The 22974-nt window shown below is 39.8% G+C and overlaps 1 protein-coding gene and 1 pseudogene across 1 annotated transcript; one reads left to right on the top strand and one right to left on the bottom strand.

Annotated features, from left to right (window-relative positions):
- The window catches only part of LOC145776957 (uncharacterized), an 868661-nt pseudogene that overhangs the window by 66666 nt on the left and 779021 nt on the right, over window positions 1-22974 (top strand).
- Window positions 458-22974, bottom strand: LOC145776607 (uncharacterized). The gene is made up of 9 exons (XM_082587835.1): window positions 22816-22974; window positions 20257-21238; window positions 20009-20079; window positions 10935-11027; window positions 9193-9283; window positions 7266-7315; window positions 6398-7133; window positions 2488-4359; window positions 458-2069 (listed from the first exon to the last, which is right to left on the bottom strand). Exons 1-8 carry the CDS (start codon window positions 22903-22905, stop codon window positions 2519-2521), a joined length of 3954 nt encoding a protein of 1317 aa, XP_082443961.1. The 5' UTR covers window positions 22906-22974; the 3' UTR covers window positions 458-2069; window positions 2488-2518.

The following is a 22974-nucleotide window of genomic DNA, read 5'->3' as shown; positions in this document are numbered from 1 at the left end:
TAAACTTTTCTTGTATCTTTTAAACATCGATCGATACCAGATATGTGGTGATTTCAGTCAGAAATGATTATTTTAGATGTTAGCAAGGGCATAGAGATAAAAAAATTACTTAAAAACCCGCCAAAAAAAAAATTTTTTTTTTTACCATACGTTTTCCCATATGGCCCATACTGAAAATTTCAAAGGGCCATTGCTTGGCGAATACTTGAACAAACCTGCTCAAATTTTTTTTGGGGAGTTTCTAGGACCAACCTCATAATCTAAAGGGGTTGCCGCCATGTTTTGGAAAAAAAAGTTTTTTTTGACCCACCCTAATAACCACTGAGCTATCGGGCGGAAAAAAAATTGTTTCTTACCCTCAGGAAATCGTTCACGTTGCAAGATCACCAGTAAGATATTAGCATTGTTGGTCTGCAGCTGTGTAACATTTTCATCCTGTCAGTGACATAATCAGAAGCACAAAGTTCATATTGTATTAATAACGTCAAAATAGGACAAGTTACAAAACATACTGGTGAGAAAAATCTATGTACAAGAGAAAATGTAGGGAAATTAGGCTTACAAACTTGTTCAAAAACCCTTACTTTGGCGACTCGTTTTAATAACACATTACAGGCATATGACATTGTACCACAGAAACATTTGAAATATTGCGAACTTCACCACGTGTGGGCACTATAGATTTTGTTCTGGTGTCACACGGTGATAGCTACGATCATAATCTGCCATGATAATGTTTCGTATGCAAATACGACGATAATATGAAAGTCCACTTCTCTTTACATGCAACAGAATATCCTGCAACATCACAACAAACGTTTCATAAACACTGGACTATACAAAAAAAAAAGAAAGCGAAAAGGTTAAAGAGATGGGGAAATAAAGGTGTTTGAATCACCTAATTTAGCAGAGCAAGCAAATCAAAACAGCAACAAACTAATTGCAAGAAAGCATCAGTCGAAGTATCACGTTTACAAGCATGGTCAGTGTTTTGTTTCGTTCGACACCAGCAAAAATTGTACAAGTTTACTTAAGAAAAGTACGAAGAGGTAATTATACGTACAGCGAGTAAAACTAAATGCACCGCAATTGAAAATAAACATTTTTGCCACGAGCATACAAATTGCGCTGTAGCCTTCATAATACTCATCATGCGAAATAACGTATTGTTATCCAACAGATCTGAAAGAATCCGGAAGAATCAATTAATTACCGGCAGCACCGAACATATTTCTCTCAGGTGAAAAACATTCTCATTAAATCGACACACAAAAAAATGCTTGCATGTTACAAAAGTGAGTTGCGATCTCTCAAAGGTTACCTCTGACAGGGGAAAAAAGTGGATGTTTATGTGCAGTGCTCTTTATTCGCATGGACCAGAGGTCACCAAACTGTTTTAAGGAACCGGTCACTGTAAGTCGGTGTAAGAAACGCTAGAGAGATAGACGTTTTTAAAAAAGAATTAATGCAATGTGAGTACGGGAAAGGGCAAATTAAAACGTGGACACTTCATGTGGCGTTAACCTTTGATACGATTTTTATTCACTGTCAATACCGGTATCGCATTCTTTGCACAATGCGCGGGCGATCGTAACCGTAGTTTGGTGACCCCTGGCATAAACAGGCTACAATTTCTGAGCATGGCTGTGCTGCAGCACTTCCAGAGAACAAACAGGCTTAATTGCAAAACTGTACAACATTCGTAATACCTTTGTAAGAAAAAACAAGCAAACGTGTGTGCACTTATCTACTGCAATAAAACCAGTAAAAAAGCTGCACTCGGCGGCACGTCAACCATGCCGTACTGTCGGGTTGTATAAGATGGGTATTAGACGCGAAAATACGACCTTGCATCACGATGGAAATCATTCCCTTTATTAACGAACACGAAAACACAAAGATGTCTCTTTAGGAGCAATCGCAAAGTAAAACATATCAAAGTTGTTGCAATCCCTGATCACTGTCGGTGGTGACGTCATATGGGATAGCGTCGTCTTGTGAAAAAGAGAAGTTTTTATTCTCTTCGGATTGTTTCGTCACAAAGACCACTTCCGTCAGTTATGTAGATTCTGTGGAAAACAACGAGATGTATTAGTATTTGGATCTGTCGATGATCGAAAATTTATATGAACAAGTCTAATACGTTTGTTGTATTATTTGTTACATAAAATCGCGAATTAAAACTTTATTTTGAAAAAAATTGGAAAATTAATCCTATGTTGCTAATTAAAGTCTTAACATGCATTTATGAAGCAACAGTTAAGTGAAAATATCAATATTAGGCCTAATGTCCAATTTTTCGTCGAATTACGAAAGGCTAAGGCAGTTTGCATATACGATATCAAGAAAAAATGAGCAGCAACAATAATTTAGAGAAACGAAACTTTTCATTTGTAAAATGTAGCCACAAACTTGGTGAAAATCAACGATATTTTTAAGTGCTGGTTTAAGAGCAAATGTGATTGGAAGCCTTTCTTCGCAATATACCTTGCAAAAGAAAAGAAACTACGTGTTCCACCTAAACGACGTTAAAACTCATGAAAGATTGAGTCTTTTCTGGTTCTTCACAATCGTGTGGTTGTGATGCTTTGACATCATGTGATGACAACTCGGCGTTTTTGAATGTATCTGGTTCATTTTCAATATTTAAATCCTTTGTTTCATTTTTGAGTGGAGATTCCTGCGATTCTTTGCGCATTTGCTCAGTCTGTGATTGGGCTGGTTCCTGGGCTACGAATTCTGATTTCTGAACTTTAGTTTGAGCTAGTGCCTGAATTTCAGTTTGAACTGGTGCGGGCTCTGGTGCCTGAACTTCACTTTGAGATAGTGCGGGCTCTGGTGCCTGAACTTCAGTTTGAGCCGGTGCGGGCTCTGGTGCCTGAACTTCAGTTTGAACTGGTGCGGGCTCTGCAGCCTGAACTTTAGTTTGAGCTGGTGCGGGCTCTGGTGCCTGAACTTCAGTTTGAGCTGGTGCGGGCTCTGGTGCCTGAACTTCAGTTTGAGCTGGTGCGGGCGCTGGTGTCTGAACTTCAGTTTGAGCTGGTGCGGGCTTTGGTTCCTGAGCTTCAGATTGGACTGGTGCGGGCTCTGGTTCCTGAACTTCAGATTGGGCTGGTGCGGGCTCTGGTTCCTGAACTTCAAATTGAACTGGTGCTGGCTCTGGTGTTTTAAATTCCGATTGAAGTGGTGCAGGCTTTGGTTCTTTAAATTCCGATTGAACTGGTGCAGGCCCTAGTTCATGAACTTCAGATTGGGCTGGTACGGACTCTGGTTCCTGAACTTCAGATTGGGCTGGTGCGGGCTTTGGTTCCTGAACTTCAGTTTGAGCTGGTGCGGGTTCTGGTTCCTGAACTTCAGTTTGAGCTGGTGCGGGCTCTGGTGCCTGAACTTCAGTTTGAGCTGGTGCGGTCTTTGGTGCCTGAACTTCAGTTTGAGCTGGTGCGGTCTCTGGTTCCTGAACTTCAGTTTGAGCTGGTGCGGTCTCTGGTTCCTGAACTTCAAATTGGGCTGGTGCGGACTCTGGTTTAACTTCAGATTGGGCTGGTGCGGGCTCTGGTTCCTGAACTTCAGATTGGACTGGTGAGGGCTCTGGTTCATGAACTTCAGATTGAGCTGGTGCAGGCACTGGTTCTTGAACTTCAGATTGGGCTGGTATGGGCTCTAGTTCCTGAACTTCAGATTGGGCTGGTACGGGCTCTGGTTCCTGAACTTCAGTTTGAGCTGGTGCGGGCTCTGGTGCCTGAACTTCAGTTTGAGCTGGTGCGGGCTCTGGTGCCTGAACTTCAGTTTGAGCTGGTGCGGTCTCTGGTTCCTGAACTTCAGATTGGGCTGGTGCGGACTCTGGTTTCTTAACTTCAGATTGGGCTGGTGCGGGCTCTGGTTCCTGAACTTCAGATATAGCCAGTGCGGTCTCTGGTTCCTGAACTTCAGATTGGGCTGGTGAGGGCTCTGATTCATGAACTTCAGATTGGGCTGGTGCTGTCTTTGGTTCCTGAACTTCAGATTGAGCTGGTGCAGGCACTGGTTCTTGAACTTCAGATTGGGCTGGTATGGGCTCTGGTTCTTGAACTTCAGATTGGGCTGGTACGGGCTCTGGTTCCTGAACTTCAGATTGGGCTGGTACGGGCTCTGGTTCCTGAACTTCAGATTGGGCTGGTACGGGCTCTGGTGTTGTCACAAAGTTGTCCTGTTCTGGAAGACGTGTTTCATCTATATCTAATAATGCAACTTTTTCACATTCTGGTCCTTCTGCACAAAAAGATCGTTCTGGCACATAATCCAACCCATCGCTATTTGTTGCCTCATGATCAATCGTCTGGTGTGCTGCTAAAGTCGAGTTGGTATTTTCTCCTTCACATCCTGCGACAATATACACGTTGAAATAAAATTGCAGCCACAATAAAGATCAACATTTTAGAAAGTGATTAACCACTGATATAGCTTAATACATTTTACAGCAGTCAATCTGCCATTGATATATTTAGAGGGTGTAGGACAGAAGGAAAGAATTTCTAGAAAAACGAACATGCAATTGCATGACACATAGCCAATCCCATTTTTATGATTGATTGGCAGATTGAAGCCTATGTTGAACTATTGGATGGTGATGAGTAGTGTTGGAAATCATGCCTCAAATTGTTGAACACTGCTCATAATGCAAATACAAAGAAACGCATTCAGTGAAGATGGGCCTAATGTTTTATTACTTTGTGGACTGAGTAAATGCGACACGAAAACTAAGGAAGTCCCACCCGAACAAAGAGTTGCTGAATAATTAATCAAAGGAAATAATTCTAGCAATCCTTCAGCAAATGTGGCAAATTTTTCGATAGCTTTGGTCCTATTCATGCTATAGCTTTATGCGAGTCGCATGCAATCGAACTTGTTGCAAGGAAAAATGCGAGTATTGAATGGATTACATGACTCTTCAGTCTTCAGTCATAACATAACTCAAGATTTATATCTCTTTTGAATTGATCTGTTTTGATATAATTAGTTAATCGATTTTATTTAAACTCATTTATGAATCCACCAATAAATGCTGTAGCTTCGTAAGTGCTTAGTGAAAGAGCACCTGGTAACAAAACCAAGAGTTTTGCGTTGATTTTATACTTATTAGTTACTTTTTGGCATTTTCGTTTCTCATAACTATCGTTTTATTTGTGTAAGTCAAATGTGTACTTATAGACGATTTTTAGGATCTTAATCCAACTTTTGCTTTTTGAAATTCGGATCCGACAATTTCTAGATGTCTTAGATCCGGGTTTGAAACAGATCCGAATTAATCTTACAAACATATTTCACCACATGGCGGAACATCTCAGGAATGTTAGGCAAAGGCATGTATTCTTTCGCAGCACGCAGTAACGCACCACCCAAACGCAATGGTCAATACTCTCAGGTTTGGAAATGTTGCAAAGAGCTTATTTAAAATCCCAAAAAGTAGGCCTAATGCGAATTTAGGATCCGGCTTCTGTCAAAAAAGTGACACAAATCTGTATTCGTTGAAAAACAATACAATCCGGATCCATTCGGATCCTGTTCTTGTGCACGTCTGGTGTGCGTATGTGTGACGTCATGGGTTGGCTAATGCTGATGCAAATAAGGGTCTGCTTGAAAGTATGTGAACTTAAAGAGGAGGTTAATGTAATCATGAGAAAACAGGAGATGAAAACTTGATTCAAACGAATAGAAGATAATAAAATTAAGAAATGAGTCTTGAAGGTCACGAATGACGGCCCACAGCAGAAAGAATTGCGAGCAAACACGTAAGCAAACTAGCTTAAAGCTTTCCATGGCAAGTTGTTTAGAAAACATAAATCATAACTTACCTGAATTTTAGTCTCAAGTTGAAGATGAGAAGAGCATGTTAACGCATGAATGAAAGAGTGATCTACTTGCCATGCTTCCATGCAGTTGGTTACTCATTGAAAACACAACTTTCATAAGTTATACAAGAAACTTTGCTTTGACAAATGGTGTATTTGAATCACAAAACACATACAAGGACTTTTGAGGGTAAGTAAATAAAAGTGAATTATGATATAAAGTAAGTTTTTGTACGCAACAGTGCATAAAGAAAGTACATGCGCAAGCAACGTTATTCATCTAACCAGCAATAGTTTCTCACAATCAAAATCCGTAGGCCTACTGCTAATAAGCTTCTACAGTACCATACAACATATGCAGCTAGCTGTGGCTACTGTAGTAAACATCAGAACGGCTACAGCGCACTAAGGACAGAACCATTTTTGGCAAAATGAAATTGCAAATAAAATTTAACTTTTACACTAGATGTCATTGGAACCATAGCCAAAGCACAACACAGAAACAAGTTAAATTTCTGTGGGATAAAATCAAAATTACTGCATTGATGATCATAGAATGTAATTCTTACCTTGAGTTAGTTTCGTATCTTTGAGAGATTCTTCGGGTTTTTGGCTAACATCTGGTGAGTTGTTTTCCTTTTCTGTCGCAGAAGCTTGCTCATCTTCAGGAACGGGATCTTCCTTCGGTTGTTCAACTTTTGTGTCTCGATTTTGTTCTGGAAGACTGTCCTCGTTCGTCTGTTCAACTTCTGAAGTTGCTGTTTGTTCAGTAGATGTTTGATTGGGGTCCGCTGGGGATGTTTCAGAAGGTAATTCGGTTTTTGTATCTTCTGAAGATGGTTTCTCTTCGGTGGCTATCTGCTCCGTGGAAGATGGGTCGGCTTGTTTTGGCTCGACTTCTTGGGGTGTCTCGGGTTTGGCCTCGTCGGATTCGGCCTCTTGGGTTACCTCGGGTACGACCTCTTCCGGTTTGGTCTCCTGGGTTACCTCAGGTTCGGTTTCCTCTGGTTTGGCCTTCTCAAATTCGGCCTCTTGGGTTACCTCGGGTTCAACCTTCTCGGATTCGGCCTCTTGGGTCACCTCGGGTTCAACCTCCTCGGGGTTGGTATCCTGGGTCACCTCGGGTTTGACCTCCTCGGGTTGGTCCTCTTGGGCCGCCTCGATTTCAGGAGTTGCCACGGGCTCAGCTGCTTCCACTGCAGAAGGTTGGTCCTCCTGTTTTGACTCGGTTTTATCATTTGCGACAGACGAGGTTTGTTCTTCCTCAGAATTTGCGTCTGTTTGAATCTCAACAATTTCTTCAGCCTTAAAGAAAAATGAAAGTATGAAAGAATGAAATGAAAGATCATAAACATTGACACACAACGTCTAAATAAAAAGTAACAAATTAGTATTTTGTATGCTTCTACAGTGGAAAATCAGCAATATATCGCATACCTGTTCTTTGGTATCTTCTTGGGCGATACTTTCTGGTGCTGGCTCAGTTTCTAAAATACAAATTTCCATTATTTAGCAAAATGTAAAACCCTACACAACGTTTGTGAATATGGAACGGCATATGTATGAACAGCTTAAAACATCTATAATTGAATAATAAAACTCATTAATCATATCATTCTGTGGGGTGCATTCGCAGAAAACGTCGTTTCCGTAGTTCACAAAGCGCTTTCCCAAGTAATGACCCAATACCAGATCCTACTGCACAGGGTATTTTTATGCTCAACAATGTTCTTTATTTATTCTATCAATGATAAATTTTAAGCCAAGGAAAATATTGAACATAATCCCACAGCAGACAATAGTTTGAATGACAAGGCTAAATAAAATGTACTCCGCAGTAAATAAACTCCTGAACTGCCACAAGCGATCAGCTTATGGTTTCAGAAAGGGGAGTCTTACGTTGCAACTGTCAACGATTCATTTACATTTAAGTTATTTTGGCAGCCGATTGTAGCATCGAATAGACAGCGATAGACACGTGTTTCGCCCATGAGGCTGGGCTCATCAGTATCGCACCGTATTCTTGCCACTTGAGTAATCGACTTGCCAATTGGAGGTCTCAATGGCTGGCGTGGAAGCTACACCGTTCTGGTTAGCGAAGCGTCACTGCAGCTCGCTGTGCTAGTGAGTAATCAGCCTTGTGCTGATAGCCGGGAAGAACGCCTTTCTTCAGATTCATTTACAGTTGTTAGAACTAAAAGACAGAAAGCGTATCACACAATCTAGTTTTTGTTTTGTGGAATCTCTTATCGCCATCATGTTTGGGCATTTTCCAAATTCGATGCTGAACAGCAATGTTGGCGTCAGGTCATCAGCTAGCCACGTTGAAACGATATAAAACGTTAACTTTAACTGACTGGGTTGTTGTTGATAATCGAGAATTTTAGAAGCCGCGGACTTAAGAAATATGACCGCGTGTGCTGCCAATCTGATCACATCCATTTTAATTTGATACATAATTCATCACCAATAAATTGTCTGGAAAGTGTTAAGCGCTGCGGTGAGAATAATTTGTTACAATGCAGACAATTTCATGTGGAACAAGATGGTTTGGTTTTTGCAGGCGATAACAAGCTTAAAGAGTTATCACGTTTAAAAGGAATTGGTGAGTGAAAAGTGATGTCAATCTGAACTTCTGAAGTGCTATTCAGGCGGCATATGATTTCCAAGAAGTGTTGATTGCCTATGGAAAGTAACATCAAATACTTACTAATTTAACGAGGCCTCAGGAATGCCACGGGAGCATGGGAAAGATCATCTGATGAAACCACTCATTGTCAGCTTTCGTAAGCAAATATACCCACGCAAGAAAATTACTGCTTTTCTACATCGCATAAACGTCTAGGGACGTTAATACAACAAACAAAACTAATTGATTTTCTAGCTTGGTTGTTGCAAACTGGAATGCTCCAAATCGAAAACATGAACATTGAACCATTTTGAATGTTGGTTTGCCGAATGCTCGTCACGAATGAAACAACCAATCACAAATTAACAGGCTGAGAACATTCAAACATCCATCCAACCGGCTTTAAACAAACTTCAAATAAATAATCAGTCTTCTTGTCATGATACAACGGCCTAAAATACAATATCCTGTCACCTAATTAACCATCAGGTTCCTTACTCTCGCCGAAAGGCCAAGTTGTTTTACTTTTAAATATTTCAACTGCAGTTTTGCAGTCAAACTTTGTCAATATACATGAATCAAGTCTTGCATCAAGGAAATGATGTGGGGTATACGAGCAGTAACCACCGACGCCTACTGATGCCCCGAAAACCAAAAGTGTTAAAGACTCAGATAACTCTTATACTGTAGACCAAATTGTATAGACAACTCGCCGGTTTTGCACATTGGTCTTACCTGCGGGGACTTCAGGTTTATCCTTTTCTTGTTGCACCGCGGCAGAACTTTCCTCTTCCTTCACCGGAGCAGGTTCGTCTTGTTTTGCTGCCTGTAACGCGCATCAAAGTTAATAGTTTTTAATTTCTTGTTTTGGTGTCGTTGGGCAACGAATCTCATCTGGGTTCGTTTTTTAACTTGAAACGGTGAGGAAGTGTACAAACCAAACAAAACAGAAATTTCGAGCGCACTCAAAGTTAAACGCGCACCATGTTTTTCGACAAATTAGTAATTGAATTGTTAAAGCAGCACACATTTGTTTAATAATTTTTTTTCAAAAAGTTTGGGAATACAATGAAACTTTTTTTGACATTAGACGAATCTTATTGTGAAAAAAGTTTCGTTTCCTTTGAACGAAAATTTTCAGTAAAATGCTTCTTCTTCGTCGTATGAGCTGTTCTTCCGGACTATATGTTTGGGCATGATGTCATCAGCCACTCGACAGTCTCGTCATCCAGGGCCTTCAGTCCAAGCGTTCCATGTGGTGGTTGATGGATTGGGCAGTCATGGACGACATGATCTACTGTTTGGTCTGTGGCGCCACACTCGCATCCCGGTGAGGGAGCCAGACCCCATCTGCACATGTCTGAACGAAAGCGACCGACGCCGGTTCGTAGGCGGTTAAGCCGGACCCACGCAAGTCTTGCGAGGGACATTCCCGGAGGGTGGGGATCGACGTCGGGTAGGAAATCACGGAGGCGGGAGGTGTTGTTTTGCCACTCCATGTTCCATGTGTAGTTCGTCCAGTGTGCCGCACTTATTCCAAGATCTTCAACGTTGTTCAGAAGCTGTCGTGCGGCGGGCACAAATGGGCGTCTTGATTTCAGTCGCTGCTGTCCTCCAGGTAGGCGCTGGAGTGTACTGTGGAGGAGGTGGTCGGGGTCCAGTGCGCGACGAGCAAGGGAAATCATGGCTCCTTTACGGCGAAGCTCAGCAGGTTGGATGCCTGCAAGGATGGGAAGGCAGTCCGTTGGAGTGGGACGCAGGCATCCAGTCACAGTGCGTAGTGCGTCATTGATGGCGGTGTCAATGTGGCGGGTGTGAGAGCTGCGGCACCACACTGGTGCGCAGTACTCAGCGGTAGAATGGACGAGGGCCAAGGTAGCTGTGCGAAGGGTTTTTGCATCAGCTCCCCAGCCGGAACCCGCCAGCCGCCTCAAAAGTGCAACGCGCGCAGATAGTTTTTTGCGCAGTGACTCCAGGTGTCGTCGGTACGTGAGTGACCTGTCCAGGGTTACGCCGAGGTAGGTAGGTTCGGCGCAGTAGGGGAGGTGTTCGTCATCGGTGGTAACGTTGATCTCACGTTTTGCTTCCTTGTTGTTTAAATGGAAGGCCGCCGACACTGTCTTTGCCTTGCTGAGCTGTAGCTTCCATTTCTGGAGATATGTTGATATAGTTGACATGTCCTGGCTTAGGTTCCTCTCCATTGACTGCCAATCTCCGGCTGGATGCAGGAGAGCCAGATCGTCTGCATAAGCATACTTCCTGGAGATGGTGTCAGGCAGGTCGTAGATGTAAGTGTTAAAGAGGAGGGGAGCCAGGACAGAGCCCTGTGGGACGCCGTTCCTGAGTCGACGAAGTCTACTTCGTCGGCCGCTACCGGTATGCTGTTTTAACTAAACGGCGTCGTTTTGAACAACTCAAGCACTGATATAAATCTTAAAGGCGATAAAAAAACAAGTCCACCCTCTCATGAATAATACCTCAGAGGCTTCTTCGTCTTTTACAGGTGCTTCGTCCTCTTTCTGAACATCTTCCTCTTGCTTGGTTTCCTCCTCTGCGGGATTTTCCTCTCCCTGCAAAAGTCAGATAAAATAAATCAAGCTTCAGATTTAGCATGTTTTCTTTCGGGGTAAAAGGGAAAAATCCAACTCCAGGTGTTACGTTTCTTACAGTAGGCTACTGTATGATCTTAAAATTATAAAGATTCTGACTTCGTGACCTAGCACGCTTATTCCTCGAAGCGTAACAAAAATTACAAAATGATTCTTTTCAAAATCTTGGAATCAGAGTGTAAGTTGGGTTAACACAGAGGAATACTTGTGCCAAGCTTGACTAATCAAGCGTACAAAAGGATTAATGCTTGCGAAAATCAATGAATCGTAACGAAAAATTGCCTTGTAATTTTCATATGATTTTGTATGATAATATGCTGATGTCAACAACTTTTCATCTTTTTAAAGATTCGTTTTTAACAATGGCAAAAGAATAAAGAAAACGTATGAAAGTTAACCAAAGTAGCAACATCTGATTTAACATTAATGTATCAGGTAACGAATAACGTTAAATCCGGCTGCGACATTCAGCTTTATAGGCTATGTTTTGCAGCACGACAAACATAACTTTCTACCATCCCAGACTTTCAAAACAATTCGCTTGCTAATCATGTCAGAAATGTTTCCTAACTGCTGTAAAATCGTTTTTGAACATAGGCGTTCTTCCACTGAAGGCTGTTTAACTTGACTACATTAACTTGACTTAACTATTTAAGTTGATTAGATGAACAAAGGCAATTCTCCGATAACACGAATAGGATTAGAAACACATGAATTAATGCAAAATGTGGTTTATTGTTCATCCCATTCCCCTAGTCTCTTGAGAACCAATTCCTGCACTGACAATGTCAGGCAGCTGAGCACGAACTGCGCTGGTTGCGTTCAACCGAGCGCTGAGTGAGAACTGGAAGTCCATAGGTCTGAGGAAATTCTGAGGTGTAACGTGATGTACAACGGATACATATGGATAAGATAATTTAGGCCCGGTACCAATGCGATCCTAGGGGCCCAAATTAAGACACTAAAGCAAATGCACCGCAGGCTATCCAAAGAGCATACGGTGGTTTCGTCAAGTCCCTTAGAAATGTTAGGGGCTCTTAATATCATCGGGCGGAGTCCAAAATGACCCCCTGGACCTCCAATTCAACGGTATTGGGTACATATTCAAGGCGTGAATTGGTTTTAACTTTTGAAAACGCAAAAAGAAAATGTTTAAAAGTTAAAAACAATTAATCATACGACGCGTGTAAACTTTTATTCACTACGATCCGCCTAAAGTCTTCTTACGACATTTGTCTATTTTTGGACATTTGTCATAAAAATGTATAAATTACGTGACTTTATGCATTATTCCTTTGTTTTATTTTACAAATTGAAAGTGCCAATATTAATTATTGATGCCGCCACTAGAATACAAATACGTATTACAGACCCATGCCAGCTGAAGCTGCAAAAACAAAAGAAAAACGTTTGCATAACTGAGATGTAAAAGTGAATGATCTAACACGCCAAAGTTTCACGAGATTTTTCAGAAGTGAACCCCTAGATTTTGGTGCCAGATCAGAGCACCCGCAAATCCCAATCAAAAAGAAATTAATTTCTAATTTTTGATACCCTTGTATTTTCAAAGCCAATCGATATACAGTATAACAGGATCAAGTAGTCCCAACGTACTTAACTTGTGTACAGGGGTGTATTTTAGCCAACATTAAAATATTAAGCTTTGCATTTGTAGCTATTTGCTTTTATAATGTCTTGCTTTGTGAAGCAAGTGATAAACGAGCATGGCCTAATCACAGCAGCAGCGACTCCTTTGAATGGCACATTTCGCACCAGAGAGAATAATTGAAGTTAAACTCAGAACACCCAATAACAAATGCAACGTAGCTTCGTTGCTCTGTAGTAACACAAAACTATTGTTTTCTACTGCATGTTACCCAATGCTCTGTACGCTTAAGCTTTTTCACTGCAAAATTCTGTAACGTGACCGTTGAAAGGTAATTATGTTAAATCGTTTTCGACCATCCTTCAGATTTGACTAAAAAATACGTTGGATAAAAGTTCTGAAAAATATTACAAATGTTTCTCTTTCTTCAATGAACGAGTGCTCTGAAAAGCTCAAAAACCGAGCTGTAAAATCTGTTTTTTCCCAGTTTTAAATTTTTCGCTTAAGATCCATCAATCTGTTTAACAGACAATCAAGAATTCCATGTAATTTCAAGAGAAAATTAAACGGAGCATAGCCCATCAAAAAAACACAATCTGCAAGCTATTGACAACGTTTCAAAACAGAAATTTATACGTAGTGCGTAATAGGAATGCGTATAAGAAAATTCCTTAACAATTTGTTGTGAAAGTCGACCATTCCTTGAATGCATTTTCTCACATCGTCTTATCTTGTCAAAACAAGTTAACGTAATGAAATTGTAAAGCTCTTATTCGCAAAATGTAAAACCAATATTTCAAAATTAAAATTTACTTAAGCCAAACACAAAGAAGAAAGTAGTGCATAACGAAGAAATATTTTTCAGAGCCTGCCAACAACGAAACAGAAAAATAACCCATTGCAATTCGCTAACTGCGTTTCTGCGCATAAGTCAGCAAATGAAACTTTCATCTAGCATCGGACTTGCTTAGATATCGCTTGCTAAACTGAATTTTCTGACTTGTTATATGCCAAGTATCGGCTTGGTTACGGTAGTTTTTACTTGCTCAGGATTATCATTCACCAATTGCAGTCACTTGCTGAAATGGTATTGGCTCAGTTGTCACTTGCTCAACAGCAATGTGCTGAGTTGACCAATACTGAGTTGTAGGAGACAGTTGTTTCTGGACCTTGTTCTTTTGGCATCCACTCTGAGTCAGAGCCACTGTCCCAAAGTGGAGATGTCTAGGCTGAGCGTTCGGATCGAGGGCAGATTCTTCAAAAGAAACTTAAATGGACAATGTACAGTACGTGATTGTCCGATATTGTGGTTCGATAAAGATAAAATTTAACACCGTGATTTAAGGTTGTAATTTAACAACGGTATGTCCATTTTTACAATTTTGTGTAAAATTTAAATTTCGCATACCACAGTACAGGCATGGCTTAAATTTTGCACAAAATTATATTTCACCATGAAAATCTGAAGTTAAGTGTATGCACTGTGCACCAAATGGTTACATCCATTATACGACATTGTATACGTTCCTAACGTTAGGTATTGAACTTCCAAGAGTCACGATGTGATGCATTTAAATACTATGAGTGATAAAGTGTTGATAAAATACAAACGCCTGTCCAGTTGCACTTGTGTTAGAAGATAATGATCAGTCCTGCAGTTGAAATCGTATTTTTATCACGCCTGCGTTTAAAACAACAGATGTTTATATCGTGCTTGCTTTAAGCAAGGAGAAACATCTGAGGCGTGCAAGGATGATATGGCTTATCAAAAAGGATATATACGCTTTGGAATTACCGAACAGATAAGTAACTGTGAAACATCTTTGGCCATTTAAACACAGGATGGCCCGCCAGTAATGCGAACAACAAACGGATATCTTCAATCGAATTTTCAAAAAGACGCCCGAATGGAACCGAGATTATGAAGTTTTCAAAGATTTAACTTTAACAAACACGCATAATCTGGCTTTTTACCACTGAAAACTGCGCTACAAGAAATTTAGCATTACAATCAATAAAAAAGTATTTACTGCAATCATGGGCTCTATCCAAGGGGGGGTGAGGGGGGTGATCACCCCCCCACTAATTGGAGTGGGGGGGGTGATCAATGCAAAATCACCCCCCCCACTCATTTGGCTTTGAAAAGGTTTTGTGATATTTTATTGATCAAATTTTGAAAAATATATTTTCGCTGTTAGCACATTTTGAATTTTTTATTAATATGAATATATATTTCATTTCAATATGATTTTTTGGTTTGGCAACCCTGAACTACGAGCCAGGCGTTTACACTCTGTTCTTAGTTTGCTTGGCAGCCACTTTAACAAGAAAATATTCTGCCACTGCAAATGACTAGAATGACACCGCCAACCAATCAGAACATGTTATAAGAGGCTACTGTCCAATTGTGACCTTTCTCGCACTTAGCCAGAGAGTTAATCTTTGTTTTGAACTTTATTTGGTAATTACAGAAGAAAAAAAAGCAATAGCAGTTGTGAGAATCGAACCCACGTCAATGAAATGACTACTTTCTAACCCTAACCCCTAAACAGCCAACCAGCTGCCAACTTAGTCGGCAGCAGTGGCCGAGTGGTTAGCGCGTTGGGCTCGCAGTCGAGAGCCTGAATGTTCGACTCCACCCCCCCGCACTTGCTGTTGTTTCTCTGGGGAAGAAACTTTACTATGAGTATAATTGCCTCTACTCAGTGATCGATTTCGAGTAATAGGTAGTACCAAATTTAAGTCATAAGTAGAGTAGACAACCGGAAACAGACATTGCCGTCGGCTGCAGCGTGGGTCAGGTGTACGTCAGAAGGCGTACACCGATGCATAGCGTTCAAGTCCGCTTTCTCGCAATGCAGGGTAAAAATATGAAAAACAAATAAACAAACAAAAAAACAGCTGATAGAAAATCCAGCACTTAATTTGCTTTGTATCATCTTCTTTTCGCCCCTTTTCACGTCACGGAACACGTAGTTTATGATTGGTTCGAGTTTTCATTTGCAGTGCCAGAAATATTTCTTGTTAAGTGACTACCAGTTTACTTACCCAAAAATGCCCTTTCCGAAACATACTTTGTGAAACGACTTGGAAACCCTATGCTTCGATCAGAAAGAAGCTGATGCTGCAATGGGGGGTCTGGGGGGCGCAGCCCCCCAGAAGTTGAAATGACTATGACGATTTTAGCCCACTGTCCAAAAATCACCCCCCCGAATTCTAAAAGAGGATAGAGCCCCTGACTGCAATGAAAGACAACTTTGAAATGCTTTGATGAAAGCAGTAGAATAGTAGATCAAATGCAAATGAAATACAGGTGGCCTACTGATTAAAAATTAACAATCTTGGATGAATGAAGCAAAAGCTCCACCTCCACACTTGACAATCAGAAATCTAGAACATGGGACAACGAACAAAGCAACGCTTACTCATCTTGTTGCAATTGTATTAATTTATTATTCAGGAAAATTTGTTAATGTGAAAGCAGAGATGGATTGCATTGTGGCAAACATATAACAACGTTTGTATGGGCCGTAAAGCAATACATGCATGCATTAAGAGGCAAAGGCGAAGCAAATATACTACCTTGGTCCTTGGTGCGTATTACACAGAAGATATAAAATGGACTTTAGTAAACTATATGTTCCTTTTCCGCAACTTTTTATAAAGTAACATTTTACAAACTTTTGAAAAGTTCCCAATTTAGTTTTAATCGTATGGCATTACGTACAACAGCCTGAAAAGAACCAAATAATTCAGCCCACTGTACCTAAAAGTAGAAATACTATCTAAGTGGTGAAGTTCGAAAAACAATCAGGTGATTTTGCAGCTGCAGCATAAATCAGATTTTATTTGTTTGCTTTTCGTTTTTATAAGTTTTGCAAGAGCAGATCATAATTTTGTAAGACGGTTCTTAACAACTTCAGAGCAGATAACAAATAGAATCCGCTTTACAACTGGGCGCCAATAACAAGTTAAATTGAGTTATCACAGCTTGCCAGCTGAAGAATCTTTTATCGTCAAAAGCATGTTTCAACAACCACACAGATAAACCAGTATATAAAAAAGTCGGATTTTTACATCTTTTAAACGCTAGACGACAAAAATCAACGTAAAAAGCCTGATTTCTTGGTCACAAAGTGTTCTAAAATTAGTATGCGGGTAGGCGGATTTCTTTCAACTTTTGCAAAAATATGAAGCCATTCAAGTTTCAAAAACGCAAAACAAAACATCGGTTAAAAAATTTAAAGAGGAACAAAATTTCGCAACAACTCCCGTGTTGTTTGCATTTCGACTGAGAATACTCGGCCGCTGAAGGGATTTTCTTAGTAAAAAGGTTTGTTTACTGTTGGACGTTGATTAGTTTAAAGATGTTGGGAAACACGTCCACCCACCAGCACATGCCATGGCACGGCTTAAATTCCAGGCATACCAGAAAGGTTCGTTGTGCAATGGACCGTACAAATAGAAAACTTCCCATTTAAAAACTATGCAGCTCGAGCTGAAACAATGTTGTTGAAACTATCGCACACAAATCAATCGCGACTAATTTATCATAAATCTATTCCTCAGCAATGACATCTCTTTCCCTGCAACCATCACTTGATTCAAAGCGAAGCGATAATGTCGGATACCTCGCATTTACACCTTTGTATTTATGCAAACACAACAATTCCATGATGAAACTACTTTCCAGCGTTGCTTCAAGCTTCAAATTACGCAACCTCACATGTTTGAGCTGTGAGAAACATACGTGACATACAGTAGACCTACAACCAAGATCGGGTGTTTAGGTTGCATCCTCTGTCTTTACATGTTCACTGTGAGTGATGATGAAAGGTATAACCATAGCCATGATTTAACTGTAAGTCATGATTTTCACATGCAAGTGAGACCAAAATAAATTTAAGACAAACAAAGGAAAACGATCTGCAAGAAAACTACGTACGGATGTTAAAATCAATGCTATCCATAGATTTAATGGTCATCATTTTGAAAGTTAATTTCTAGTTAAAAAAAACAGGAGTGTGATTAAAATGTAGGTCTTCACCTTAACCTTCTCTTGGTATCTTGACAATAAATCTTTTAACGCACAAGTTGAAAGAATATTTTAATCTGTTGTACAGTAGTTACCTTTGTTTGCAGCTCCATATTAGTATTATGTTTAAAGTTGATCTGCAAGAATTACACAATCTGAAACTCCAAGTATCTTGCTAAAATTTATCCTATGCAATAGAAAATACTGCTTGATGATGATTAAATGAGTAACAAAAATATCATAGGCTGCTGTTGTCAAAACGTTGTAAAGCCAAGTTATTAAGCTATGCTACAATTTTCCCTTGTCATATTTATCTAACCACGTGGAATATAGTTTTATGCCAAGCATTTCAAAAATGCACAAGCCGTCTCGAACAAACAACAACTGCTACTGTACCTTGAAGAATTTCGCGAATACTTTTCCCATTGCAATATCAAAGAATTCAGTATCACTTCTCGTATACTACTGTAGTAGAGCAATCACTCGAGATGCAATAAAACTGTTTGAACGAGTTTATGCTCAAGGGATAGTGATACAATAGGGAAGAGAAACTATTTATCTAGAATAGCGATGATGCAAGACTTCCAATTTAAGCATTTGTGGTTGATTATTACGTAATGGTTCAATGGTGACATCAAGAAATTAAAGCAGTTTTATCAAGTGTGACCAATGAAACAACATCGTCCTGTTTGCGCAAGGGATTGGTCCGATCTAAAGGACTTGGCTCGAAGGTATACACTCACAGGCTACTTTTTTACTACCTTCAGTGAACATTACACAATAGCGTGCTGAAATTGTAACTTACTGTCTTCCGTTGAGGCACTGGTATTGGTATTGCACGGCAGATCAAAAACCATTAAAAGGTCTTTTGAAATCAGTTGTGCAAAAATTAAAGCGCCACAAAGCAACATTTTTAAACATGGCTTTTGTCGCTTCCACAGTCAATACCACTAAAATTATTGCGGGTAAAAACCCCAGACAACAAATCAACCGTTTTTACATTGGTTCAACGTCTGCAGACGGTTGGTTTGCTGTCTGGGACTGAACATAACATTTCACAAAGAGGGAATTTGAAAACGTCGGCTTAGTGCAGGACATGGTTGGAACTGGAAGAAATCATAATCTTAACAAGCGGGCATGGGGGACAAAAAAAAAATCGATCACGACCAGACAGCACATACTTTTTAATGTACATCACTACATCAGGCTGCCCGATCTCATTTTAAGGATTTGCTTTGAGAAATCTTCGCTGGATTGCGAAATATTCTCGCGCAAAATGGCAGCTGGATTTTACCACAATGCGCACAATTAAAGACCCACGCCATGAAATTCATAAGCATTTTAATCTCTTTCACAGATGCCAGGTTATTTCCTTTGTGTGCGTTCCCTCAAGGGAACCTGCATACCAAATGTGAATTGAAGTCACGAATGAAAATAGGGAAAAAAAACATTAAAATAGAAGACATTTGACAACTTTTAATTGATGTCGTCTTTTGGTTAAATAGCAATTAGGCTGCACAGAATTGCGTCATTAATTTTACATAAAGCAATTTTGACTATCAAGACAGATTTCTTTCCAACAAGCGGCTATGTTTGCAACATTTGAACTACCGGTAGGTTTTAAGACAAGACATGAAATGCTATGCTGTGTTTACCTGTCACAATTTAACAACCTTGCTAAAACAAAGATGCCAATCTTCGGAATTTCTAAGTAAACCCAAGTAATGCTCTGAACGAAAACTGTGTTCAGTTCAATCATAATATTGAGAAAGTAACTCCCAAAACAAGACCGACAAACCGAATAAAGTTGGAACGTCTCGCAAAAGTAAGATTTTTACCTAACAGTATCTAACAGCCACTGAAACGCAAGAACACACTACCCCAAAAGTGGATCCCATTTTTCACTGAAGGTGGCCAAGGAGCCGCTTTCATCTCAATTTTTTACTTCACCACACAGCACAACTTCCTAGTAGCTAGGCAACTGTCACTGGTGGGAGTAACTGCGCATTATCAGATCAAATTCTTTTTTTTTTAGAAAATATTGCAGATTACAGCTAAAATCCTAACAAAAACAAAGATATGTTTCAACATGGCCTAAACGCCAATAAATAAAAGTTGGCAAACCAAAAAATCTCAATTGTTCTTTGAAAAAACAGATACACATTTTTTCAGATTTCACATTCTCATGAAGTGCAGTCCAACAGCACACAACAATATTAGCAGCGGTTGTAGTTTCTTACCTTTGTCAGTACTGCATTACAAGTTTCCAGTATTACCAGTACCGTATTACAAGTTTCTTACCTTTGCCTTTTTACTGCCCTTTCTTCCAAAGATTGCATGCTTGATATTCCCCACAATTCCAGATGATTTTCCTGTTAATATAAAAAAAATCAATTGCCTAACTGAATTCGGGATTATTAAGAAACAAAGAATGCTTTAGACTTGCATAAAATATTTCTTAAAGAAATTTCACAATGTTTGATAGGGTTTTATTCAACATTTAATTTTTCTAAAACCAAGAAAATTATGTTTAAATGTATTCAACTTGCCATCATGTGCCTTTTCTTTTTTGTTTTCTTCTTCCGTCTGTTCCTTCTTTTCTTCCTCCGTTTCCGGAGTTTGCTCAGCTGTGGGTTCGTGTTCTTCCGCTTGAGTTTCTCCCGTCTTTGGAGACTCAGCGTCAGTCCTAGTTTCAGTTTTGGATTCATCTTTAGAATCTTCTGCGGGTGTCTCGGATGCTTCTGGAACAGGCGTAGCTTGCTCTTCGTTCATTTCCTCTTTTGGCTTCTCCTCTACTTTCTCTTCAATGCTGCTGTCTTTTCGTGACTTCTTCTTGCTCGAAGTTCTTCGCTTTATGCTGGCAATCGTGCCCGAAAGCATCTTTTTAAAATTTTTTCCAGTTTTTTTCGGATGACTATCTTCATCTTTCTTCTCATCGACGGGCTCCACCTCAATTTTATCTTCCTTCGGTGTTGTAGCCTCGACAGGTGCATTTGTCTGCGCTTCAACCTCTGGCACTGATTCGTCATCAATTTTTTCTTTTGCACAATCAGTTTCTTCTTTTTCTACATCTTCAGCAGGCTTTGCTTGCGGAGGCTTTTCAGGTGAAGTAATTTCTTGAGCATCCTGTTTGGGTGTTTCATCTGTTTTTTCTGTTCCTGCTACCGCTGTTCTTGCTTTTTCTTCTGGCTCCACATCTTCTTTTTCGGCTTTATCCTCTGGTTTATCTTGCGCTTTTACCTGGTTGTCTTCCGTTTTTAGCCCTTGATCCTCTGGCTTGCAGTCCGTTTTTTCTTCTGGTTTTTCTTCTACAACTTTATTTTCTGTATTTTCAGCAGCAGGAGGAGTTTTAGAGGTAGATTTTTTTCCGAGTGCAAAACTTTTTGAAAACTTAAACTTAATTGGGGACTTAGCTTTCTTTGGTGTGTCTTGCTTGTGAACACTTGTTTTGTTTCCATTAACAACTTCAACCTCCATCGCTTTCCCATTTTCTCCACTTTCTAAATGTTCTCCGTTAACTTTTCGATCTTCCTGAAAATGAAAATAATTTTATCAAAACTTGGATTAAAAAAGCGATGTGATGCATAACTCGGACCGCTAGAAAACTTGTTAGACAAGTCTTGCTCAAAGTTCAGGACAAATGGTAGTAACATCGGTCAGTATAGCTTGTCCAGTAACCCTTTAATATGTAGTCCATCTGGGGTTGAGTGAACATGTCACTCATGTGCAGGATTAATAGTCTCTTCCTCAGCCACATTTATAGATTACTGACGATGCCAAACTTCATGTGTGTAAAGTAGATTGAAGTACTATGAGGTCTACACATTTGGTCTCTTGTTTGAACATCGGATGAAAGAATAATAATTTCAAACACTAGAAATCACAGCCTCAGCTGGATCTTGGACAATTCTACGCAAATGCGGTCACACAATAACAAACAATTTCAAACAAAATTACCCAAAAATGCCACAAAATCATATCGATTTAACGTAACCTCATGCGACAGGACCAAATGTCAGACTATGCCAATCCAAAAAAGAGACCATACATTGTGGGAATTAAAAATTGCATTTCCTGTTAACCGAAAATGAAATGGACTTGGGAGAAACGGAACTAAGTCGCAACTTACGACTACTCGCCATAATGCAGAGATGCTTCAAGTATCAAGAACGTGATTAAACTTGTGTGGCTTGTGTTTGAAGTTCATATTGATTCTAAATATCTCTGCAGAAAGCTCCTAAGCCGCATGGGAACTACTAAACAACGAAATTCACTAAGAAAGCACTTTGACTTGCGAGATATTAGTCCCTTTGGACAAGATTAACAACCATTGTTTGCACAATGTTTTGATGCAAAAAAACGCGAAATTAATGTCAAACAAAAAACCTTTCGCACAGATCAGTACTGCACGAGATTACAGACATCTGCCTAATGCAGCACTCCCTCATAGAAGCCAAACCATACGCTGTTCAAGGAAACCAAATTAAAGTTTTATGAGCCATTTTTGTAGTCTATGTGTTTTCATAGCGTGAAATTGAATTATGGTAAATGATTATAATCTAACTTCCACCTGATGTAATCGGCATTGTTTGAAGTAGAAACTGAAAGGAAACACCTCACTACGTTACTATTTTACATTGGCAAAGTTATTTTAGTTTAGACCTCTGCGCAATTGTTTACAAAATCATAACGCTAACTTTATGCACCATGAAACAATGCAATCAAAATATCTCATGAGCACCTTTGTTATGATGCAGTACAGCGGTGGTAGCCTACAGTTAAGGCATCTCCAAAAAAGCATTAATGTAATTGCCAATCGGTACAAAAATATTTGGTGGTGCACCTCAAGTTCTTATGTGATAGTACAACTTGGTTACTTTTGATATAAATATACTTTGGTGGTGCACCTCAAGTTCTTATGTGATAGTACAACTTGGTTACTTTTGATATAAATATACTAGGGTACGGTTACCCAAGCAGATAGGCTACTTAAAGCTGAGTCGACAACCAAATTACGGTGCCCAAAAGTAACACAACCCACGAAAACTTCGTAACAATTCAAGCCATAGGTTATTTAAGAGAGTATAATTGTGTGCTTGTGTACTTACAACTGGCTTGATTTGACCCGCGTCCTCAGAGGGCCCTTTGGCTGACTTGCTGACGTCGTACTGAGCTTTTTTGCTGTGAGCGTTTCCCATGATAAATCCAAAGCAAAAAGAAAACTTTAAATAATAACTTTAATTATTAAATAATAACTTAAAGAAATA

The sequence above is a fragment of the Aplidium turbinatum genome, chromosome 9 (assembly GCF_918807975.1).
Source record: "Aplidium turbinatum chromosome 9, kaAplTurb1.1, whole genome shotgun sequence".
Lineage (NCBI taxonomy): Eukaryota > Metazoa > Chordata > Ascidiacea > Aplousobranchia > Polyclinidae > Aplidium > Aplidium turbinatum.
This window is presented reverse-complemented; position numbering and strand designations above follow the sequence as displayed.

Excerpts from the sequence above, each read along its gene's own strand:
- LOC145776607 (XM_082587835.1), bottom strand. The coding sequence starts at position 22,905 with ATGGGAAACGCTCACAGCAAAAAAGCTCAGTACGACGTCAGCAAGTCA. Across the intron at positions 7,316-9,192 it reads TAAACCTGAAGTCCCCGCAG|AAACTGAGCCAGCACCAGAA; the intron begins GTAAGACCAATG and ends TTTGTATTTTAG. Across the intron at positions 7,134-7,265 it reads AAGAAGATACCAAAGAACAG|GCTGAAGAAATTGTTGAGAT; the intron begins GTATGCGATATA and ends TTTTTCTTTAAG.